General features: G+C 35.2%; 1 protein-coding gene across 2 annotated transcripts in view; it reads left to right on the top strand.

Moving 5' to 3' along the window:
* Positions 1 to 24340, top strand: part of CYSLTR1 (cysteinyl leukotriene receptor 1) — a 37393-nt gene extending 13053 nt beyond the window's left edge. Inside the window, exons 1-3 of one of the 2 annotated variants that reach the window (XM_032840629.1) lie at positions 16308 to 16380; positions 18475 to 18555; positions 21863 to 24340. In XM_032840629.1, the coding sequence (XP_032696520.1) occupies positions 21890 to 22912 (1023 nt within the window). In that variant the 5' untranslated portion in view covers positions 16308 to 16380; positions 18475 to 18555; positions 21863 to 21889 and the 3' untranslated portion in view covers positions 22913 to 24340. Of the gene's footprint in view, positions 1 to 16307; positions 16381 to 18474; positions 18556 to 21862 lie in introns of those variants that run through there. The other variant, XM_032840628.1, reaches the window with a different exon arrangement.
* The last annotated feature ends 811 nt before the right edge of the window (positions 24341 to 25151 follow it).

Here is a 25151-nt window from a genome sequence, read left to right as displayed (position 1 = left end):
CTGTGGTTCTTCTTAAGGATTAATAAAATTGACAAACCTCTAGCCAGGTTTATCAAAAAGAAAAAAGACAAAGGACCCAAATAAATAAAATAATGAATAAGAGAAGAGAGATCACAACCAACACCAAGGAAATACAGACAATTATAAGAGAATATTATCAGCATACTGATAATCACCAAAGAAATTGAATCAGTAATTTAAAAATCTCCCAAAAAACAAAAGTGCAGAGCCAGATGGTTTCTCAAGGGAATTCTACCATACATTTAAAGAAGAGTTAATACTTATTCTTCTCTAATTTTTCCAAAAAAATAGAAATGGAAGAAAAATTTCCAATCTCCTTCTATGAGGTCAGCATTACCTTGATTACAAAACCAAAGACCCCACTAAAATGAGAATTACAGGCCAGTATCCCTGGTGAACATGGATGCAAAAATTCTCAACAAAATACTAGCAAATTGAATCCAACAGTACATTAAAAGAATTATTCAAAAAAAAGAATTATTCACCACAATCAAGTGGGATTTATTCCTGGGCTGCAAGCATGGTTCAATATTCACAAATCAATCAAAGAGATACACCACATTAATAAAAGAAGGGATAAGAAACATGTGATCCTCTCAGTAGACACAGAAAAAGCATTAGACGAAGTACAGCATTTATTCTTTTTTTTAAATTTTATTTATTTATTTGACAGAAATCACAAGTAGGCAGAGAGGCAGGTGGAGGGTGTGGGGAAGCAGGCTCCCCACGGAGCAGGGAGCCCAATGCAGGGCTTGATCCCAGGACCCTGAGATCCTGACCTGAGCTGAAGGCAGAGGCTTTAACCCACTGAGCCACCCAGGTGCCTCCAGCATTTATTCTTTAAACTTTATTCTATAAACTTCCTCAATAAAGTAGAGATAAAGGGAACATATGTTAACATCATAAAGACCACAGATGAAAGACCCACAGCTAATATCATCCTTAATGGGGAAAAACTGAGAATTTTTACACTGTGGTGAGAAACAAGACAATGATGTCCACTCTCACCTTTATTAGTTGACATAGCACTGGAAGGCCTAACCTCAGCAATCAGACAACAAAAAGAAAAAAAAAAGTCATCCAAATTGGCAAGGAAGAAGTCAAACACTTACTATTTTCAGACAACATGATTCTCAATGTAGAAAACCTGAAAGACTCCACCAAAAAAATATTAGAACTGATACACAAATTCAGGAAAGTCATAGGATACAAAATCAACATATGGAAAACCATTGCATTTCTACATAGCAATAATGAAGCAGCAGAAAGAGAAATCAAAGAATTGATCCCATTTACAATTGCAACAAAAACCAAGAGATATCTAGGATTAAATCTAACAAAAGAGGTAAAAGACCTGTACTGAAAGCTTTAGAACACTATGAAAAAATTTCCATTTTTTTGTGTGTTTATCTTCAATTTCTTTCATAACAAAGAAATGGAAAAACATTCCATTCTCATGGATTGGAACAACAAATATTGTACAAATGTCTATACGATTCAAAGCAATCTACACATTTAATGCAATCTCTATCACAATACCACCATCACTTTTCTCAGAGCTAGAACAATCCTAAAATTTGTATGGCACCACAAAACACTCTGAATAGCCAAAGCAATCTTGAAAAAGAAAAGTAAAGCTGGAGGTATGATAATTCTGGACTTCACATTATATTACAAAGCTGCTGTCATCAAGACAGTATGGTATTGGCACAAAAACAGACAAATAGATCAATGGAACAGAATAAAGAACCCAGAAATGGACCTTCAAGTCTATGGTAAAGTAATCTTTGACAAAGTAGAAAAAATGTCCAATGGTGGGGAAAAAAAAAACTGTCTCTTCAACAAATGGTGTTGGGGAAAATGGGCAACAACATGCAAAAGAATGAAACTAGACCACTTTCTTACACCATACACAGAAACACAAAATCAAAACACCATCAAAATCCTAGAGAACACAGGCAGTAACCTCTTTGTCATCAGCTGTAGCAACTTTTTCCTAGATCTGTCTCCTGAAGTAAGGGAAACGCAAAAATAAACTATTCAGACTTCATCAAGATAAAATGCTTCTGCACAGTGAAGGAAACCATCAACAAAAAAGGTAACCTTTGGAACGGGAGGAGATATTTGCAAACGACGTATCTGATAAAAGGTTAGTATCCAAAATCTATAAGGTTTTTATCAAACACCCAAAAACAAATAATCCAGTTAAGAAATGGGCAGAAGACATGAATAGACATTTTTCTGAAGAAGACATAATGGCCATCAGACACATGAAAAGATGCTCATCACTCATCATCAGGGAAGTACAAATCAAAACTACAATGAGATATCACCTAACACCTGTCAGAATGGCTAAAATCAAGAACACAAGAAACAACAGATGTTAGCGAGGATGCAGAGGGAGGTGAACCCTCCTACACTCTTTTTGGGAATGCAAGTGGTTCAGCCAGTGTGAAGAATTGTGTGGAGTTTCTTCATAAAGTTAAAACAAGAATACCCTATGATCCAGCAATTGCACTACTTGGCATGTACCCAAAGGATACAAAATACTGATTCAAAAGGACCCCACTGTTTATAGCAGCATTATCAACAATAGCCAAATTATGGAAAGAGCCCAAGGGTCCAACAACTGGTGAATGGATAAAAAAGTCTTGGCATATATATATGGAATATATTACTCAGCCATAAAAAAGAATAAAATTTTTCTATTTGAAACATCATGGATGGAGCTAGAGAGTGTATTACGCTAAGTGAAACATGTAATAAGCTAAATGAAATATGCTAAGCAAAATAAGACAAATGCCATATGATTTCACTCATATGTGGAATTTAAGAAATGAAACAGATGAACATAGAAAAAAATAAGAGAGAGACAAACCATAAAATAGACTCTTAACTATAGAGAACAAATTGAGGGTTGCTGGAGGGGAGGTGGGCACAGTGATATGGGTTAAATGGGTGGTGGGTATTAAGGAGGATACTTGTGATGAGAATGGGATGTTATATGTAAGTGATGAATCACTAAATTCTACTTTACTTCTGAAATTAATATTATACTATATATTAACTAACCTGAATTAAAAAAAAAAAACTTGAAGGAAGGAAGCAAGGAAGAGAAAAAAAGAAAGAAAGAGATAGAGAGAGAGAGAGGGAGGGAAGGAAGGAAAGAAGGAAGTAAAGAAAGAAAGAAAAGAAAAGAAAAGAAAAGAAAAAAGAAAAGAAAAGAAAAGAAAAGATGGATGAAGGAAGGAAGGAAGGAAGAAAAGGAAGGAACTACACAGGCTTATTAGACATTCACCTTATTACATCTTCTAACACATTTAATTTTTCAAAGTAATTTAGAATTCTAACCCTTACCTGTACATTGGTAACATCTGCATAAAATAATAATTCTGTTTCCTTGCCTATTATCGAGGATATCAGTAACAGTGGTAGGTCAAGGCCAAACCTGTAAAATATGGCTTCTAATTGTCTCAGACCAACACAGATCAATTATCATTGTCAAACACATTCCTGCCAATTCAATACTAATCATTAACACCTCTGAGGGCTTACCATGTCCAAACTCTGAACTAAGCTTGTTGAGAAAACAAAGGTGAGAAATCATGGTACCTGCCCTAAAACCTTTGGGTGAGAAGAGCTGAGCCAAGTACATAAACAGAAATTATAGAGGTTTAGAATATATTCTTAACAAATTGAATATAATATTAGGCATAAAGTAGTAAGTTGTAGAGTTATACCACATTTCTCTCCTTTATTATTGAGTGTTACGAAGGATATAATTTAAGTTTTAAATCAGCCTTTCTCTTTACAAAATCAGCTTAATTTCCTCTTAATACTTCTAGTACTTAATATTTTTCTTATTTAATTTTTTAAGTTTTTATTTAAATTCCAGTCAGTTAACATACACTGTAACATTAGTTTCAAGTGTACAATACAGTGATTCAACACCTCCAGACGTCTCCTGGTAACATCACAAGTGCATTCTTTAATCTCCCCCACATATTTAACCCATTCCCCCCACCCAACTCCCCTCTGGTAACCATTAGTTTGTTCTCTATAATTAAGAGTCTGTTTCTTGGTTTGACTCTCACTTTTTTCCCTTTGTTCATTTGTTTTGTTTCTTAAATTCTGCGTATGAGTGAAATAATATGGTATTTGTTTTTCTCTGACTGGCTTATTTCACTTGGCATAATACTCTCTAACTCCATCATCTACTTGCAAGTGGCAAGATTTCATTTTTTTATGACTGAATAATATTTCATTGACTATACATCCATTCATTGATCATGAATTTGGGAGCTGTTCCCATAAATTTTTTTGTTTACATAATTTGGCTATTGTAGATAATGCTGCTATAAACATCAAGCTGCATGTTTCCCTTTGAATTAGTGTTTTTGCATCCTTTGGGCAAATACCTTCTAGTGAGATTACAGGATCATAGGGTATTTCTATTTTTTACTTTTTGAGGGACCTCCTCACTGTTTTTCACAGTGGCTGAAACAGTTTGCATTCCCAATGACAGGGCAAAAGTGTTCCCCATTCTCTACATCTTCACCAACATCTGTTGTTTCTTGAGTTCTTAATTTTAGCCGTTCTGATAGGTGTGAAGTGGTATCTCATTGTAATGTAATTTTGATTTGCATTTCCTTGTTGATAAGTGATTCTGAGCATCTTTTCATGTACCTGTTCACCATGTCTATGACTTCTTTGGAAAAATGTCTATTCATATCTTCTGCCCACTTGTTCATTGGATTATTCATTTTGGAGGTATTGAGTTTTATTATCAGATATGTCATTTGCAAATATTTTCTCCCACACACTGCCTTTTAATTTTGTTGATTATTTCCTTTGCTATATAGAAGATTTTTATTTTGATGTAGTCCCAATAATTTATTTGTGACTTTGTTTTCCTTGTCTGAGAAGACATATCTAGAAAGAAGGTACTATGGCAAATGTGAAAGAAGTTACTGCTCTGCTATCTTCTAAGATTTTTCTGGTTTGAGATCTCACAGGTCTTTCATCCATTTTGAACTTATTTGTGTGTATGGTGTAATAAAGAGGTTCAGTTGCATTCTTTTGCATGTTCCTGTCCATTTTTCTCAACACCATTTGTTGAAGAGACTGTCTTTTCTCCATTGGAAATTCTTTGCTGCTTTAATTGACCATATAATTGTGGGTTTACTTTTGGGTTTTCCATTCTATTCTATTGACCTATTTGTTTATTTTGTGTCAGTATCACTATAGCTTTGTAATACAACTTTAAGTCTGGAATTGTCATGCCTCTGGCTTTGCTTTTCTTTTCCAAGGTTGCTCTAGCTATTTGGGGTTTCCACACAAATTGTGGGTTTGTTCTAGTTTTGTAAAAAATGCTACTGGTATTTTTTTAAATTTATTTATTTATTTTAGAAGGAGAGAGCATGAGCAGTGGTGGGGGGTAAGTAGAAGGAGAGAGAGCGAATCTCAAGCAGACTCTCCACTGAGTGTGGAGCCTAATGCCAGGCTCGATTCCACAACCCTGAAATCATGACCAGAACCTAAATCAAGAGTCAGACGCTGAACCAACTGAGCCTCCCAAGCACCCTAGAAATGCTGTTGGTATTTTGATAGGGATTACATTAAATGTGTAGATTGCTTTGCGTAATATGGACATTTTAACAGTATTTTTTTTCCAATCCATGAGCATGAAATGTCTTCCATTTCTTTGTGTCATCTTCAATTTCTTCCATCAGTGTTTTGCAGTTTTCAGAGTACAGATTTTTTACTCCTTTGGTTAGGCTTATTCTTAGGTGTCTTATAGTTTTGCTGCAATTGTAAGTGAAATTGGTTCCTTAATTTCTCTTTTAGTTGCTTCATTATTGCTGTATAGAAATGAAACAGACTTCTGTATGTTGATTTTGTATCCTGTGACTTTACTTAATTCATTTATGAGATCTAGCAGTTATTTGTTGAGTCAAGTTTTCCACATGGAATATCATGTCTTCTGCAAATAGTGAAAGTTTTACTTCTTCCTTGCCAATTACAATATCTTTTATTTCTTTCTGTGTTCTTATTGTTATAGCTAGGACTTCCATTACTATGTTGAATTAAAAAAGTAAGAAGGGACATATCTTTCTTGTTCCTGACCTTAGCAGAAAAACTCTCAGTTGTTCCCCCATTGAGGATGATAATAGGTGAAGAGTTTTCATACATGACCTTTATTATGCTGAGATATGTTCTTAATGTGATGTATCATGTTGATAGATACACAAATATTAAACCATCCTTACAACATAGGAATAAATCCCACTTGATCATGGTGAATGATTTTTTTAATACATTGTTGGATTTAGTTTGCTAGCATTTTATTGAGGATTTTTGTGTCTGTGTTCATTTTAGTTTGCTTCATTTAGTTCATTTAGTTCTCATCACTTAGTTCTCTTTTTAGTGGTGTCTTTATCTGGTTTTGGTATCAGGGTAATGTTGGCCTCATAGAGTGAATTTGGAAGATTTCCTTTATTCCCCATTTTTTGAGAATAGTTTGAGAAGAATAGATATTCACTCTTCTTTATATATTTGGTGGAATTCACCTGTGAAGCCATCTGCTTCTGGAGTTTTGTTTCTTGGGAGTTCAATTTCTATGCTGATTTTCTGTATCTAAGTTTTTCCATTTTTCCTTTTTCAGTTTTGGTGGTTTTTATGTTTCTAGGAATTTATTCACTTCTTCCAGGTTATGCCATTTGTTGTCATATAGTTTTCATAATGTTCTGATTGTATTTCTTTGGTGTTGGTTGTTACTTATCCTCCCATTCTGATTTTATTTGAGTCCTTTCTCTTTTTTTCTTGATAAGTCTGGGTAAAATTTTATCAATTTTATAAATTGTTTCAAAGAACAAGCTCCTAGTTTCATTGATCTGTTCTATTGTTCCTTTAGTTTCCATATCATGTATTTCTGCTTTAGTCTTTATTATTTCCTTCCTTCTTCTGGTTTTAGGCTTTGTGTGTTTTTCTTTTGCTAGCTGCTTTAGGTGTAAGGTTAGGTTATTTATGTGAGATTTTTCTTGTTTCTAGGTAGGTCTGTATTGCTACAAACTTCCTGCTTAGAACTGCTTTTGCTGCATCCAAAAAGTTTTGGATCATTGTGCTTTCATTTACATTTGTTTCTGTGTACTTTTAATTTCTTCTTTGATTTCCTGGTTGATCCATTCTTTGTAGCATGTTGTTCAACCTACATGTATTTGTGGTCTTTCCAAACTTTCCCTTGTGGTTGACTTCTAGTTTCATAGCATTCTTGTCAGAAGAAATGTATGGTATACGCTTGATATTTTTGAATTTGTTGAGACTTGTGTTTTGGGCTAATACATGATGTATTATGGGGAATGTTCTGTGTGTACTTGAACAGAATGTGTATTCTGCACTTTTAGGATGGAATGTTTTGAATATAGTTATTAAGTCCATCAGGTCCAATGTGTCATTTAAAACCATTGTTTTCTTGTTGATTTTATGCTTAGATGACCTGCCCATTGATGTAAGTAAGATGTTAAGAGTCCATACTATTATTATGTTATTACCAATGAGTTCCTTTATGTTTGTTATTAATTATTTTATATGTTCCAGTGTTCCCATACTGGGTACATAATTATTTACAAATGTTTTATCTTCTGTTTGGATTGTCCCCTTGATTATTACATAGTGCCTGTCATTTTTTGTCTTGTTAAAGTCTTTGTTTTGAAGTCTATTTTGTTCAATATAAGTATTGCTATTCCTGCTTTCTTTCCACATCCATTTCTCCATTCCCTCACTTTTAATCTGAAAGTGTCTTTAAGTCTAAAATGAGTCTTTTGTAAGACACATCTCTAAAGGCAAGGGAAGCAAAAGCAAAAATGTACTTTTGGGACTTCATCAAGATAAAAAGCTTCTGCACAGCAAAAGAAACAGTCAACAAAACAAAAAGGCTACCTAAAGAATGGGATAAGATATTTGCAAATGACACTGTAGACAAAGGGTTGATGTCCAAGATCTACAAAGAACTTCTCAAACTCAACACCCAAAAACCAAATAATCAAGTCAAAAAAATGGGCAGAAGACATGAACAGACACTTCTCCAAAGAAGACATACAAAAGGCTAACAGTCACATGAAAAAAATGTTCATCATTATTAGTCATCAAGGAAATTCGAATCAAAACTGCATTGAGATTACAACCTTACACCAGTTAGAATGGCAAAAATCGACAAGGCAAGAAACAACGTTGGCGAGATTGTGGAGAAAGGGGAACCCTCTTACACTGTTGGTGAAAATGCAAATTGGTATAGCCACTTTGGAAAATAGTGCGGAGTTTCCTCAGAAAATTAGAAATAGAGCTACGCTGTATCCCAACAATTGCACGATTGTGTACTTACCTCCAAAGATACAGATGTAGTGGAAAGAAGGGCCATATGCACCCCAATGTTTATAGCAGCAATGTCCACAATAGCCAAACTGTGGAAAGAGTCAAGATGCCCTTCAACAGACGAATGGATAGAGAAGATGTGGTCCATATACACAATGGAATATTACTCAGCCATCAGAAAGGATGAATACCCAACTTTTGCAGCAACATGGATGGGACTGGAGGAGATTATGCTGAGTGAAATAAGTCAAACTGAGAAAGTCAATTATCATATGGTTTCACTTATTTGTGGAACATAAGGAATAGCACATAGGACATTAGGAGAAGGAAGGGGGAAATGAAGGAGGAGAAATCAGAGGGGGAGACAAACCATGAGAGACTATGGACTCTGAGAAACTAACTGAGGGTTTTAGAGGGGAGGAGGTTGGGAGAATGGGTGAGCCTGGTGATGGGTATTAAGGAGGGCACATATTGCTCCAGCACTGGGTGTTTCATGCAAACAATGAATCATGGAACACTACATCAAAACCTAATGATGTACTGTATGGTGACTAACATAACATACTTAATTAATTAACTAATTAATTAATTAAAATGAGTCTTTTGTTGGCAGCATAGACTTAGGTCTTGTTTTTTTGTCCATTCTGACACCCTATGTCTTTTGACTGGTGTGTTAATCCATTTACATCAAAGTAATTGTTGATAGATAGGTATTTGTTGCCATTTTATTACTTTTTGTGTTTTTTTTTCTAGAGATTTTCTCTGTTCATTTCTTGTCTTCCTTTCATATTTCCTGGTTTTATTTAGTGATATATTTGGATTTCTTTCTCTTTATTCTTTGCATATCTATTAGTGTTTTTTTTATATATGGTTACCATTATACATGTATATAACCTCTTCTGTACATAGCAGTCCATATTAAGTTGATGATCATTCACATTTGAACCCATTTCTTTTTCCTTTACTTGTCACATTTTTGGTGTATGTTATTATATTCTATATCCTTTTTGTGTGTGAGTCCCATGACTAATTTTTACAGAAACACTTATTTTTACTGCTCTTGTGTTTCCTGCCTTTATGTTGTCACTTTTGGTCTCTTCTTTCCACTAAAGAGCCCCCTTTAATATTTCTTGCTGAGCTGGTTTAGTGGTCACAAACTTCTTTAGGTTTTGTTTGTCTGGGAAACTCTATCTCTCCTTCGATTCTGAATGATAGTCTTACTGGGTAGAAGATGGCTGGCTTCAGATTTTTCCCATTCAGCACTTTGAATATATCATGCCACTGCCTTCTGGCTTGCCAAGTTTCTGTTAATAGATCTCCAGCTAGCTTTATGGGTCTTTCCTTATAAGTTAAGGAATACGTCTGTCCTGCTACTTCTAAGATTTTTTTCTTTATCACTTTTCAAATTAATTTCAATATACCTTGGTGTTACCTTTGTTGATTCTGATGGGAGTTCTGTGTCTCTTGATCTGGATGTCTCTTTCCTTCCTCAGATTAGAAAAGTTTTTCAGTTGTTATTTCTTCAAATAAATATTCTGCCCCCTTTTCTCTTACTTCTTATGGGACTCCTCTAATACAAATGTTATTACATTTGATGGAGTAATTGAGTCCCCTAAGCTTATTTTTATTTTGCATAATTCTTCTTTCTCCTTTTTGTTCAGTTCCATTGCTTTCCATTACTTTGTCTGGGTCATTAATTTGTTTCTCTGCCTATTCTAGCCTGCTGTTCATTCCATGAAACTTGTTTTTAATCTCATTTGTTACATTCTTCATATCTTTGATTCTTTTTGGACTCTTTCATCTCTATGGTAAAGGTCTCCCTTATGTCTTTTTTTCTCAAGCCCAGTGAGTAACCTTATGATCATTGTTTAAGTTCTCCATCAGACATTTTACTTATATTTGTTTCACTTAGGTCTCTGGCAGTGGCCTTATCTTGTTCTGTCTTTTGGGATAAATTCCTCTGTCTGCACATTTTGTCTCAGTCTCTGCTTTCTTCTTTATGTTAGAAAAAACGGTTTTATCTCTTGTTCCTGAAAGTAATGGCCTTATGAAGAAAAGATCATGTAGTGCCCAGGGCCTGGTGCTTCAGGAAGTACCTCCAGTGTGTGTTGTGTGTTCTCTGCTGTCCTGTTCTGGTTTCTCTAACCTCTAAGCCTGTCATCAAGAGGTTTTCCTTGACTGCTGTGGGCAGTTTTTGGTCCCTGGCCTTTGTGGAAAATTTTAGCTAAGTGTGTTCTTGTCTATTTATGCAATGAGACTTGTCACCACCTCTACTGGAACTGAAGCCTTGCAAAATTCTCTGGTCTGTAAAATGGTGTGAGGAGGGATTTGTGCTAGTCTTCTGGTGGAGGTACCTGCCACACTGGGACTGGGGAAAGAGTGACCAAGAAGGGCAGTTCCACAAGAGCACAGGGGAATGGGTCTTAGTGTAAGCAATTTAGGCAGCCATTGTCAGTGCTGTGCTATTTGCTGTAGGTGGCTCTGTGTTTATGCTGAGGGGTGGGGGAGGGAAATGTTGCCAGCCAGCAACTTTTTCCCTGAGAGGTGTCTCCATGAATGCTGCATCTCAATGAGGTGCTCTGAGAAGAAAAAATAATCTCTCCACTGCGTGCCCCAAGTGCTCTTTGCGCTCTTTAGATTGCTGTTTCCACCCTGTCTGCCAGTTGTTTGCCTGTCTTCTCTGCAAGAGCAGTGCAGTGCTTTCAGGGCTCTATCCCAGCCAAACATGCTGACCATTTAAATTCTAGGCTTTAAGCCCTACTGGTTGTAAGAACTCATGAAATTCAGCCCCTCTTGTTTTCCACACCAATGGCTTTGGGGGAAATTTTTCCTTGCACATTTCCTTGTGTGTTCATCTCTTTCTTGCCCTTCTCCAAGGACCATGGCCCTTTCCTCCACAACACCCACAGTCTATTTCTTCCTTAAACCACCTCTCAGCACTTCCTACCTTCTTCAGTATGATGTTTCCTCTCCCCCCTTCTGGCTTTTTTCTGTCTATCTTCAAGTCAATTTCTGGAGTATTTAGGATGATTTGAGAACTATCTAGCTGTGTTTGTGGGACGAGGCAAACCTAGGGCCCTCCTACTGAGCTGCTACCTTTCTGGTCCTCATTTAGTATTTACTACAAATTGATCTTGTATTTTTACCAATCTTTATAGATATAGAAATATAGAAGTTAAACTTAGAGATTCAGTTTCCAACCTTATCCTTAAAAAATTTCTGTTCAACCTCAGTAAGTTTAGCTGAATATTTAATAGTTTGAGGTAATTTAGACAGGACTCAATAGACATTTCATTTTATTCTATTCATGACAAACAATAAGCCATTAATCAAATAATTAAAACAGAAGAGTTTTGCTCAATTAAATTAAATTTAGTTAAGTTTTCATCTGCCATTGCATAGTCATAGACCATTTCCATTTCACTCTATTAACTAAGAGTAGATACCTAGGGATGTACTAGCCAAAGTCTCAGAAATGTATACATTCCTGAGAAAAATGTAACTGCATTACTGTTCTGTAACATTTATGGAAGTAAGGCATAGTCTGTTCCTCCATACTAAAGGCTACCCAATATTGAACAACTGGATGATCTATTTCCCCATTGAGTTTCTTTAATGGCATTTTGTGCCTTTTTAAAAGAGCTTCTTTCCATATTGAAAAATCGTGCCTTTATCTGGAAGCTTTCAGTTTCATTCCTAGCTTTTCCTCTAAGTTAACCAGGAGACTTCACCTGGACTCTAGGCAAAGATTTCTGATCATCTTTTTCTGTTAGAGCATTTATATGCCGACTACAACTGTTTCACTCCCACCTTAGCAGGAAAAAAAGTGTCTGAGAAGAAATGAACACCCACTTGAAGAACTTTAACCAATTATCCTTGCATTTCTATGTATAAACCCACACTTCTATTGCTGCTACTCTTTGTAGATTTTTCTAGCTTGCCTTTGGACAACACTTTCCTCCCTAGAAAATCCCTCCTAGACATTTCTTCTTTGGAAGGTGGAATTTAAAGATGGCTCCAGGATTCTTTCTCCCTTGTGAACAACTCTATAAAATCAACTCCCCTTGAATGTGGATGGGACTACAAATATGAGGGAATTTCATTCATGTGTTGGAGTACCAATCAGTTGGCTTTCAGTTAACCAAACAAGAAGTTGTCCTGGGTGGCACTATTTAATCAGGTGAGCACTTCAAAAGAAGACCAGCCCCCAGCTCCCACAAAAGACCTTAAGTTAATAGAATGAATTCAGAAAGAATTGAACAGAGAGATCACTCTCCTGATATCCTGGAAGAAAGCAAATCAAATAACCATGTTGTGAGAGAAGGGGGTTATGTGTCATGGGCCTGACGGTGACCTCTAGGAGCTGAGAGTGGTTCCGGGTCAATAGTCAGCAAGAAAACAGGGCTTAATCACACAAAAACAAGGAATGAATTCTGCCAACAACCAGTGATCTTGGAAAAGGATCCTTAGCCTCCAGTGAGGTCAGATTTCTGGCTGACAACTTGATTGCTGCTGTGTAAGACCCTAAGCAGAAGACCCAGATAACTCATACCTGAACTCCTAAACCATGGTAACTAAGAGAAAATAAGTTGGTGTTGTTTTAAGTTTATGATAATTTGTTATACATCAATAGAAAACTAATATATCTTCATTCATACTTTTTCTCTTTTTATTGATAATGGTTATCTAAATGGAGACCAAAAAGTCCGATTAAAAGTTTTAACCCTCGTATATTTTTTCTAAACTCAGTATTCTATTGTAAATGTATTCTCTAAGGTCACCACTGGCCTCCTAATTACCAAATCCAATCACCATTTTATGAATTTCATTCTCTTTCATCTTTTGGAAACATTTAAAATCAATGACCACATTCTTCCTAAGATTGTTTTTAAACCTAAATATTTTCTAATTGGACATTTCTTCAAATTCCAAACTTTATTTTTTTTTTAGATTTTATTTATTTATTTGACAGAGACAGAAGGAGCACAAGCAGGGGGAGTGGCAGGAGGGGGACAGAAAAGCAGGTTCCCCACTGAGCAAGGAGCCCAATGTGGGGCTCAATTCCAGGACCCTGGGATCATGACTTGAGCTGAAGCTAGATGTTTAACCAACTAAGCCACCCAGGCACCCCTCAAATTCTAAACTTTAAAATAAAGTGAGTTTATGACCTCTTTGTGGAGTTTGGGGTATTTTAAACAACTGCAGTCCTCTTGTTTATCCATGATATAAACTGAAGAAATTTTCTGCTACCCCTCAACACCATAACCTACATCTACCTTTCTCAAAAACATACATTTTTTAAAACCAACTTATCTTAAAATCAATCATGTTCCTTTCCCTCTAATTTTGAATTATTTCACTTTCTTCCTATATTTTGGAAAACATAGTAGACTCCGTGTAAATTTCCACATTATATTCCTGTTCCTTATAGAATGTATATCTCTCTCCTTATGCAGATTATTTTGGTTTTGGGGGCACTTAATAACCCCAATAAGAGAGTCCTTTTCCCAAGTAAAATGATTTGTAATTTGCTTTAGTCCAACAAAATACAATCATAGTGTAAAGTCCCCAAATTTAGATTAATATAACTATTAAAAATTTTCTCACAGTTTTTTGGGAGCCAAATTTCAGAAGTAAGATCATCCCATAAGACCATTTTAGAGTCCAAAGGCCAGAACACAAACAAACTCCTACCTGTCATTCTGTTGATCAAAGTTGGCCCTGGCATCTCCCCTGATTAGGATTATTAGAGATATCAAGTATACTTGATTATCTCCAAAGATATTACTTAAAAGTAAAAAAAAAAAGGTTTATGATTTGTTTAGATTGGATCAATAACAAGGTCAAAATAGATGTTTCATTGCTCAAAATATGGTTCAAGTAGTGCAGGGCTGGAGGTGGGCCTGGGGGGAAGGAGTTGGGTAAAAACCATGGATACGTGGAAATGATGACAGGATAACATTAAAAACAATTTAAACCTTGGTACTATAAGGCATAATCTCCGGGAGAAAAAAATCACTGATCTGAACAGCAGGGATATTGGCTTAATTTGGTGGCTCCCTATACTACACTCAAGGAACATGCCTGTCAAAACAATCATAATTTTAAACTTGTATGTCAGGATAACCTTGTCCCTGACCCAAGTCTGGCCAAGAGTGACTATTTCAATAGTTAGGCTGTCACTTTCATTCTGCATTGCATCTTAGTTTGAAAAAACTATACATCCAAAAAGACCCCACAGTTTATTTCAGGGCTCTCCTTCTGACAGCCCTAGGCTCTCCTTAGTACTTAATAGTGGATTTTTTTTTTCTTTTACCAACTACTAATACTTCTTTGGCTTCTGTCATTGTTATCTTTCTCTGTAAGACAGAAGGTTGGATAGGAGACTAAGGTTAGATTGTGGAAGAGGTTGCCTGAAACATAAGGCTGGGATTTTATTATAGTCATTGTAGGCTCTTGAGCAGCCAAAAGACAAGTGCAACCAAAGTTAAAGAATGACTGGTGTGAAGAATAATTTTAATTTTTTTTTAAAGAATGACCAGTGTGGCAGTAATGTGTAAGATGATTTTGAGGCAAAAAGGCCTGAAATTAATAGGGTATGAGAAACCTCTCCAGGAATTACAGTTCAGGATGGCTAAAATACAAGGTACATGTAGAAAGCAGGTAATTATGTCATCTATGTATGAGGTAAGGAGAGCCAGAAGTGAAGAAATAGTACCAGTAATGAAAGAGAATGAAGAAAACAAAGAGTAAAATGTAGTATCAGATAGTCATTTAAAAGAAATTAAGGCTTGTTAGATATTTTGCAGGATAGATGTCATGTATTAGCCGAGATATGGATGGATGTATTGTTGGTCCTGCAACCCTAACACCATATGATCAAGCACGAGGGGCATCTCATAGAAAAGATGACAAAAAGGAAAGAACAAAGATGACTTTAGAAGTTTCTCTGTTAGAAGATCTAAAGAATGGTGATAATACTGCCAGAACAAGAGATGTTGTAACCTGTTATTATATACCAAAAGGGGTAAGGCCAGTGAGAAAAATGTCCTAGAAAGTGGGACAACTTTACATCATAAGATTAGCACTTAGTTTAGAAACCACTGTCAAAGCTAGAACTTCTGTGTTGCCTTTAGAGGGCGTGGCCAAATTTGGATCCTGAGAACAGCTAATATAATCAAAGAGGGATAGGGTATATCTCTCAGATGTTCACCTAAAACTCAGGGAACACCTACTAGTCTTAAATCAAGCTTGCAAACATTATTTGCATTATTGAAAATATTATTTAAAAACCAGGCTTTTGTCCATGTTCTTCTTCACTAAAGCCATAGATCTCTCATCTTACTTGCTCCTTTTGTTCCTAAGATTAAACAAGGAAAAAAAATTCCTTTAAACCAAGGAAAATGATACCAAAATTTAAACCAAGGAAAATGATAGATTTCTAGAATGGCAAACTGAAAGGAAATTCAGAGATATATAATATAAACCTATTGAAATGCAGATAAGTGAAGAGATCATAGGGAGGAAGTAATTTACTCAAGATTGCACAATTAATCATCCACGATAGCCTGAGGTATGATCCAGGTCTTGGGCCTATCAGTCCTACAAACTTTCCACCAGGTTCATTGTCTTTCTCCATGCAAGGATTCCCTCTGATTTGGGTAAAACATCACTAAAAGTTTATAGAAAATTGATTAATTCAAACCAACTGATATTTAAAACACACTGAACTGTGCACAGCATGAAATACAGAAAGAATAAGACTTGGTTATTGCTCTTTAAGTCTAGTGGAATTGGGGTGGGAATTATGACTATGACACAAAACAATAAATGAAAATTAGCAAGAATAGTACAAACAAAACACTGCAGGACATCAATGGAGAAACGTACTAAATTGGATTGAGAGGAAGAGGAATGGCTTTTTGTTTGACCAGAAATAAAAGAAGAAATACTATTACTACCTTCACTTAATAGAAGACACCAGCCTAGGTAGGTAGATCCCCAGCTCAACCCAGACCACACTTAGTACAAAATGTATAAGTCATTCTTGTTTATAGGTAGTTCCAGTGCAGCAACAACAAAGAGTAACGTATGTGAATTGGGACCTTGTATTGTCAGATTATTTCTGAATCTCTTACTTCCCTCATTCACTGGAGCTTGCTTGATCAGGTTATAGGTTCATTGGAGGCTAAAGCCTGAAGAAAGAATACACACACATACACACACACACTCATGGATTTAAGGTGACCCAAAAAAAAATCTAAATAAAACCTAAACTAAATAATTAAAATCAAAAATTGTATATCCACACTTTCACTTATTGGCCTGATGTCTACCCACCCAATCACCCAGATAAGAATGGTAGAATCCAATTTTAGCAGAAGCTACTGCCAGAGACAAGAGTCCTTGAGGAAACTAGAAAAAAAAGGCAAAGAGTGAAAGTATTGAGTGCCTGCTATATGCAAAGCTCAGAATTTCTAAAAAAAAAAATAATAATAATAATAGAAGATATGTCAGAATCCCAAATTTGAGGAAACACTGTTGCGCAGACAATGTGGCATGTAATCTCTTGTGCATGTACCGTGAACTAAACTATAATTGTACAACTTCCATGGATATAGATAACTAGCACATTAGCCTGGTAAAACTACACTTCTCATAGATGGGTCTTAGAAGCTCACAAACTTTCTTTCTCTTTCCACGCTAGGAAAAAATATAAGCTTTGACTAAACACAAAATTGTGACAGAGTAAAGTTAATTTTCTCCATAGATGAGTGAAATCATATAATCTTGGGCTCAGAATTTTTTCATTCAATATTCAGTCAGTATACCTTTATTGATTACAGATATCTAGGGCAAGCTAAACAAAAAAGAAAATTTATTGACTAAGTAAAAAAATAAAAAGCCAACTCAGTTTGACTAGTTCCTCACCTGCAGCCCATACTTCACCCAGACTGCTAGTAGTAAGTTATCTATAACAATTCCTTATTGGGAGAAGAAGGGAAATTCAGAAAGGGAAAATAAATTGGAAAGGATCTAAAAAATGGTTTTTTGAATACAGAGTGGATTCAAACAGCAATATTAGAGCTGTAGGTTCGTATTCCTACTTTTAAAACTTGTCTCCATTTTATATTATTAATTTCCTTTATTTTCCATTTGATTTCTTTTTTTTTTTTCAACAGAGTTCTTTTAGAAAAGTCTGGTGTGTTGATACTTGCTAAGGATAAACTGGAAGATATTTATTTTTTGGTACTTAGGCCACAGATAAATGAAAAGTGGCCAGCCTATGTGGTGCCCGCATTCAGGGATGAAAATTGCCATAGGGAAACATAAATGGGGGGGAGGGTTGTTCAGGTTGCTACCATTTCACAAAAGCCCTTATTTGTTTATTTCTTGGAGATTTGTTACACTTCGTTAGATTTTCTGATATAGTTTAATTAAAGAGAAGCATATACTCATGAAAATTTAACAATACAAACTGTAAAACAGTTGATTTCTGAAGGCATATAAATATGCCAAATTAATGATATAAACAATAACTGATACTGTGAGATTTTAGGGACAAGGGCCCAAGGTCTTCTAATCTATAATTCCTTCAAGAAAAACTGTCCATAAGCCATTCCAGATAGATATATTTGATATTTTTAATGTTCTAATGCTTTTTCCTAAAAAACCAGATCCTTGTATATGAACTTCCAAATTATTTCCCCCTTGAACTTAATAACAAACATTTTAGAAGAGAAAATAGGGGAAATATCATGGTTTCATAGAGAGGAGAGTATTTTTATAATCCTGGGTTCATCTTTAGATACAGAAGCTTCCTGCACAGAGCAACAAAAATTTGTGATCAGCCCTGGTCCATACTCAAAGTTCCACCCCCATCCCCTGGGGATGTAAAAATGATAGTAGAAGAAAGAAAGAGGCATGGAAGGAATCAAATAACTAGACCCAAATCTGTCAGTAAAGCTGCGATGTCCCATGACACACCCTGGATCTGTACTTAAGGCCACTAAATTCCCATGACCCTTCTGGACTCCTTCTAAGGTCACTGACTTTCTTTTCAATCTTGTGATTTCATTTTAGGCTTCATCTGAAATTACATCATAAGAATCACTGACCACTAACTAGGAAAATTCGTGAAAGGCACTGCAGTGTCAGAAAGAGGTATGGTTCCACTTTCTAAATCAATCTTGTTTCTTCAACTTGCAAATTATCTTAACAAAGTAAATTCCTTTGTCATCTGCACAAAAAAATTAATTTTGTGTTTATTGTTTGTTTATATTGACCAGTTAATAGCCCATTTTCTTTGTTCTAAGATAGTTCTTACCATACTGTATTTTAAGTTTTCCATACTTCTGAGTTATCACCCCCCACCCAGACTTTGAGCTACTTGAAGGCAGGGATAGGAATTAGGTATCTCTGAATTCATATAGTGTGGGTCTCATTATTTGGGGATCACAGTAAATTCTATAAAAATAAATTAAATGCTGTTTAAGGTAAGCAAAGCCATAATTTGTGAAATGAGTGGCTTAGACTACATGATCTCTATCCTTCTATGAATCATTACTTGTTTGAAAGTTCTACAATTTTCTTTTTATGACCTGATACAAGTCATTGATTTGACTTAGTTATAAATAAACAATTGAACCTAAGATACCAACATTACTAGGAAAGTTTATTTTGGTCTGTAAGGACTGGAAAATGTATTAATGGGACTAATGACCATCTGCTGTCCATTAATTTATCAGTTTTATTTGGCACCTTTCATTCAAAGATCTGGAATGTCAAATTTATAATATTTAACACAAAAACAAATAAATGATTATTCTGTGTCAAGATATGAATGTTTTTTCAATCTTACAGTTAGCATTACGATTTAGTTCCTTCCTTAATACCTTAAGAAGCAACTTTAGGCTCTGAGGCTAGAAAGATTTTAAATGATACTGGAATGCAAAGATAACTCTAAGTGGTTTTGAATGATAAATAATAATTTAAAATGACAAACTTGTTCATCATTCATTTATTCATTCACTCATTCACTCAATTAGCATTTGTTGAACACTTATGATCAAAGTATATATGTCTTAGCCTTGTGTGACATGCCTTCTTATATATCAACCAGATAGTCTATAAGGGAAGATAACATATACATACAAATCATTGATCTGAAAGAGAAATTTAGAGTTCTCTAGAAGGGAAAATGATAGAAATTACTTTGGAAGGAGAATGAGGAAAGTCTTAAAGTCTTTACACCCAAAAAGGGTGTAATTCGAGTTTGTGCATATACCTAGATGGTGGAAAGAGTATTTTAGGCAAAAGAAATGGCATGAAAAAAAGACAGTCAGGTGAGAAAACATGTAGCACATGTCCCTAGCATAGTAAAATAGTTGTTTCATTGAATTATAGGGTGTGCAAAGAAGAAAAGTGAGAGAGAAGCTAGGAAAATTTAGTTGAAACTAGACTATAGAGAGCCTTAAATACCATGCCAAGAAGTTTGGATTTTATCCTGAAAGCCCTCAGGGACCACTGAAGTTTTTAGAACAGAATATGATATAGTTGGAAGAACCCCCAGTATATGGACAATTTAGAGCTTTTAGAAAGATGTTGTGGGGATTGATTGTGATAGGAAAGACAGATGGTAATTAATCTAACACCTTTCAAGTGTAGTTCTCGAAAGGTATAGCAAAAAAATCTCAACCGCGCCATCTAGTGCCTCATCATAACTGCACAATTTGTGGAAAACCTAGCAATAGGGCTAACCGGGAAAGACTTAAGTTTAGGCAGTTTCCCTCTTTTCCACAATTGCACCTGAGTTCAGGGAACCAATGGTGACAGAGGCAGGTAACTGGAAAGCAAACTGAGAAATAATGCAGAAGTTGGGAATTGTCAACTCATTTATCTCTTTGACCTTAGATATCCACCCTCAGAATGATTCATCCTCAATTTTTTGTCATATACCAACAGTTCTTGGTGAAAAATTATGACATTTTTCAATTAAAGGAAAAAATGAAACAATTAGCTAAGTTGTTAGCAGTAGTAAACCTGGAAGTTATATCCCACCTACAACCATTCCTATAGCTGTTCGTTTCATTATTTCTAATTCAGAGACAAGATCAATCCCCTCCATTGTTGGGAGTTCTTGCATGTTCAAGCAGTCTTACCACCTTACAAACCCCAACTTTCTTTTACTAGGGAGAAAGAACTGTGTAAAAGGCCAAGAAATCAGACTTTAATCAAAGATTATCCCCAAAAAGAAAAGGTTATCCACCATATTCTATATTGATGAGTTGCTCCCACTTTCTTAAAGAATTAAAGAATCTGGAGGAACACTAGAAGTTATTTTCACATTGTCTCATCCCTAGGCCTAGAGCTATCTGATCAGAGCTTGTTTAATACCTTAATTGACTGCCTTGATATAGCTTAACTAACCTATACCAAGTAACAACCTCTTGGTATGAAAGAAATGACCATGCATCATTGAATAGTATGGCTTTGAGAGTGAGTCTAGGAAGAGAGCAAGAATAAACAGCTGTAACAATATCCTTACCCAGAAAGTATATTTTAACTAGTTATGTTACATCTTTCCTCAGGGCCTTAACTTATGGTGCAGATTTTTTAAAAATGTTTTTTTTACCTCTTTGGAATTTTCCCTCATTAAAATAATTAAATGAGCATCAACCAGCAGATGTTACCTAGGAAGCCCTTTTCTTGAAGAAACCAAGTATTTTCTTTTTTTTTCTTTAAGATTTTATTTATTTATTTATTTGACAGAGAGAGATCACAAGTAGGCAGACAGGCAGGCAGAGAGAGAGGAGGAAGCAGGCTCCCTGCTGAGCAGAAAGCACAATGTGGGGCTCAATCCCAGGACCCTGGCATCATGACCTGAGCTGAAGGCAGAGGCTTTAACCCACAGAGCCACCCAGGTTCCTCTGGGAACTGAGTATTTTCACCTAGATTCTATTCTCCAAGAAAATCCAATGCTCTTCCAGTAGATAGATGATGATAGATAGATAGCTGTAGATAGATAAAGGATGGATATATGGATATTTATATTTATGAAAAATGACTATCATTAAAGATTTTATCTAATAGAAAATTAAAAAGGAAGATTTACAGAATAGCACAAGAGTAATATGAATTAAAAGAAAAGCAGAGTTATCCTGGCTAGGTTTTGAAGATTAGAAGGAAGTCCATTAAACAAACTTGGGTGGGAAAGGAGGGAAAAAGAGTTTTCTTGATGCCTATAGGACCCAAACCCTTCTCCTGGAAGCAAGGTGCTGCTGAATCCCTCTTTATTGCCCCACCATCTCTGCTTCCTTCCATGGTCAAAAAGTATATATAATGACAATATAAAATGAAATCTTAATAAGCCCTGTAATTTATTATCTAATAAAAATTGACAAGGAGATATATATATATATATGTATATATATATATACATATATATATATAGTATATATATATATTTTAGGTACCAAGGAGACAGTCCTAGAGAAACATGGATGGAGTCGGGAATCTGACATTATCTTCTGCCAATAACAACACGTGCAATGACACTATTGATGACTTCCGCAATCAAGTGTATTCCACCTTGTACTCTATGATCTCTGTTGTGGGTTTCTTTGGAAATAGCTTTGTGCTCTATGTCCTCATAAAAACATATCACAAGAAGTCAGCTTTCCAAGTATACATGATTAATTTAGCAGTAGCAGATCTACTGTGTGTGTGTACACTGCCTCTCCGTGTAGTCTATTATGTTCACAAAGGCATTTGGCTTTTTGGTGACTTTTTGTGCCGTCTCAGCACCTATGCCTTGTATGTCAACCTCTATTGTAGTATCTTCTTTATGACAGCCATGAGCTTTTTCCGGTGTATTGCAATTGTTTTTCCAGTCCAGAACATTAATTTGATTACACAGAAGAAAGCCAGGTTTGTATGTGTTGGCATTTGGATTTTTGTGATTTTGACCAGTTCTCCATTTCTTATGTCCAAAACTTACAAAGATGACAAAAACAATACCAAGTGCTTTGAGCCTCCACAGGACAATCAAGCTAAAAATTATGTTTTGGTCTTGCATTATGTGTCATTGTTTGTTGGATTTATCATTCCTTTTGTTATTATAATTGTCTGTTACACAATGATCATTTTAACCTTACTTAAAAATTCACTGAAGAAAAATCTATCAAGCCGCAAAAAAGCTGTAGGAATGATCATAGTTGTGACAGCTGCCTTTTTTATTAGCTTCATGCCATATCATATTCAACGCACCATCCACCTTCATTTTTTACACAATGAAACTAAACCTTGTGATTCTGTTCTTAGAATGCAGAAGTCAGTGGTCATAACTTTGTCTCTGGCTGCATCAAATTGTTGCTTTGACCCTCTCTTATATTTCTTTTCAGGGGGGAGCTTTAGGAGAAGACTGTCTACATTTAGAAAGCATTCCTTGTCCAGTGTGACTTATGTAACCAAGAAAAAGGGCTCTTTGCCAGAAAAAGGAGAAGAAACATGTAGAGAATAATTTAAACCCATTTCCAATTAAAATCATTGAAAAGAGTTTCCCAAATATTACCTCAAATTATCTACAAAATATGAGTATTTCCATTAATAATTTATAAGTACTTAACTGCATATATGCCTATAAATATATCTCATTTATGAATCCACATTGTTAGAGGTCCTAAGGATATTTTAAGTTTTAAAAATTCAGTCCACAACTATTAACTAAATTATAAGTAGTTTTTTGATCATTCACTGAAAGGTGAAGAACATTTTTGTCTTGGCATTGTAAAAAATGGATCTGAGACCAAAGTTTTCTCCCTCAAATAAAAGCTTCACAAAGGATAAGAACTAGTCCTTTAAGATACAAAATTAGCAATTAGTCCCCAATCACTCTAACATATTCCTTTGCACGCGTGCCGTTAGATGAGAACTGAAATGATCCAGGAGTTACATAAAATGTCCTGTCACCCTCTTTCTTTGTAGTGTTGAATGACTAGGCAAAGTAGGGCCATTTCTTCCAAAACAGAATATGCAAGTGCTAGAACACCCTAATATGCAGCCAAATGGCCCTAAAGACTCCATGCAATGTGCAACCTGGAAACTGAGGAATATGAATTTGGTCAAAAGCTAGTTTGTGTCCAATTTCCTTCTGCTCCTGACCCAGGCCCTCAAAAGAGAATGATGGAGTTTTTGTAGCTTATTGAAGTTCTTACAGGGAATTCTCTCCCTACAATTCTTCCTTAAGAACCAAACAACTGATAGTCCCATATAGGAACAGAAGCAATTTAAAATTTATCTAAAGAAGAGGGAAAGGGTTTTACTTTTCTACAGGCTTATTGGGATCAAAACTACCTACAGTGGGTTTTTTAATAAAATTTGAATGTTGATACTATAAGTTGTTTTGGAAGTACTTATATTTATGTAACTATATCAGAGATTTTGCTCTATGACATGCACTTATGCATGGAAGTTAATTACAAGTTTTATTATTATTTCGTACTTTTTCTTCTCTATTGGCAAGTAGATAGAAATATCAAGGAGATGTTTACATCGGGTTTTATATTACAGTGGAAGCTTTGTTCTTTAAACATACTAACTTGATTAAGGCTGAAATATAATATTCATGGGCAAGTTTTTGCTGAAGTGTGGTCTGTTCCTTCATTCTGTGTTTCAAAAGGCACATTACCTCAGAGAAAATAAATGATAATGGTGAAAAAAAAAAGCTATGAAAGGATTCTATCTGAATCTCCCATGTGTATGTTATTTCTATTTCACTTCTAATGTTGCAACCCCTTAGGAAAACACTCAAAACAAAAAGAAAGAGGACCTCTAAGGCATAGTATATCTAACTGGTATCCATTTATTTTTAAAATACCTGAGATTTGGCAGTATCTACAATTTTATCCTATACCCTTTTTTTCCCTGTTTGAGGTGAAGATCAAACATAATATCTGCCAAAACATTCAGTCTTCATTACTCGTGTTCTTACCTTTCCGCTATTCAGTAAGTATAGTGTGATGGAAGAGCACTAAATTGGAAGCAGAAGACCTGGTTGCTAATCTGGTCTCTAGTACTTACTAGTGGTGTAACTTTAAGCAAGTGAGATGAATTCTGATTTTCAACTTCCTCATTTGTAAAATGGTAATAAAAACACTTGTCTTGCCTTTTTTTTACAGGGCATTTTTGAAACTCAAATGTGATCATAACATACATATGTATATTAACATTCATATGTTAAAGTTTTACCTTTAATTCTAAAGTACTTATAAATGGTTTTGTTACTTAAATATACCAATTCATATTTACAACATCGATTCTAAATTTTGAAAGATTTAGAACAAAATATGGGCATAATTAAATTCTAATGCAAATTAAAAAAACTTGTGTCTTACTTATTCCCACTTCTCGGTGTTTTCTTATGTTCTCACTTTTGCTAGCAGTCCCACTTTCTCCCACAGAGAAGCATACCTACAAGCTAACCACAAATTTGTTTTTGTTCTTTACATCATTTATGTTTATATCTTGTATGAAACTGTTTAATAATTATTTTCTAGTTTTTTCTTATGTATAAGTATTTTCTCCCAAAGTGGACTTATCACTTTATGGAATTATCAGTTCCTTGAGATTGAAAACTATGCCTTTAAATCATGGTACTTAATTAATGACCTTTTATTCTGTTTTAAGTGTTTTATCTATATTACCTCATTTAATGTTTATAATTGCCCTGTAATATATATACTATTCTTACTCCTATTTTT

This window comes from Lontra canadensis, unplaced genomic scaffold, assembly GCF_010015895.1.
Source record: "Lontra canadensis isolate GAN:19392208 unplaced genomic scaffold, GSC_riverotter_1.0 scaffold114, whole genome shotgun sequence".
NCBI lineage: Eukaryota > Metazoa > Chordata > Mammalia > Carnivora > Mustelidae > Lontra > Lontra canadensis.
Note: the sequence above shows the minus strand (reverse complement) of the source record. Positions and strands in the feature narration are given on the sequence as shown.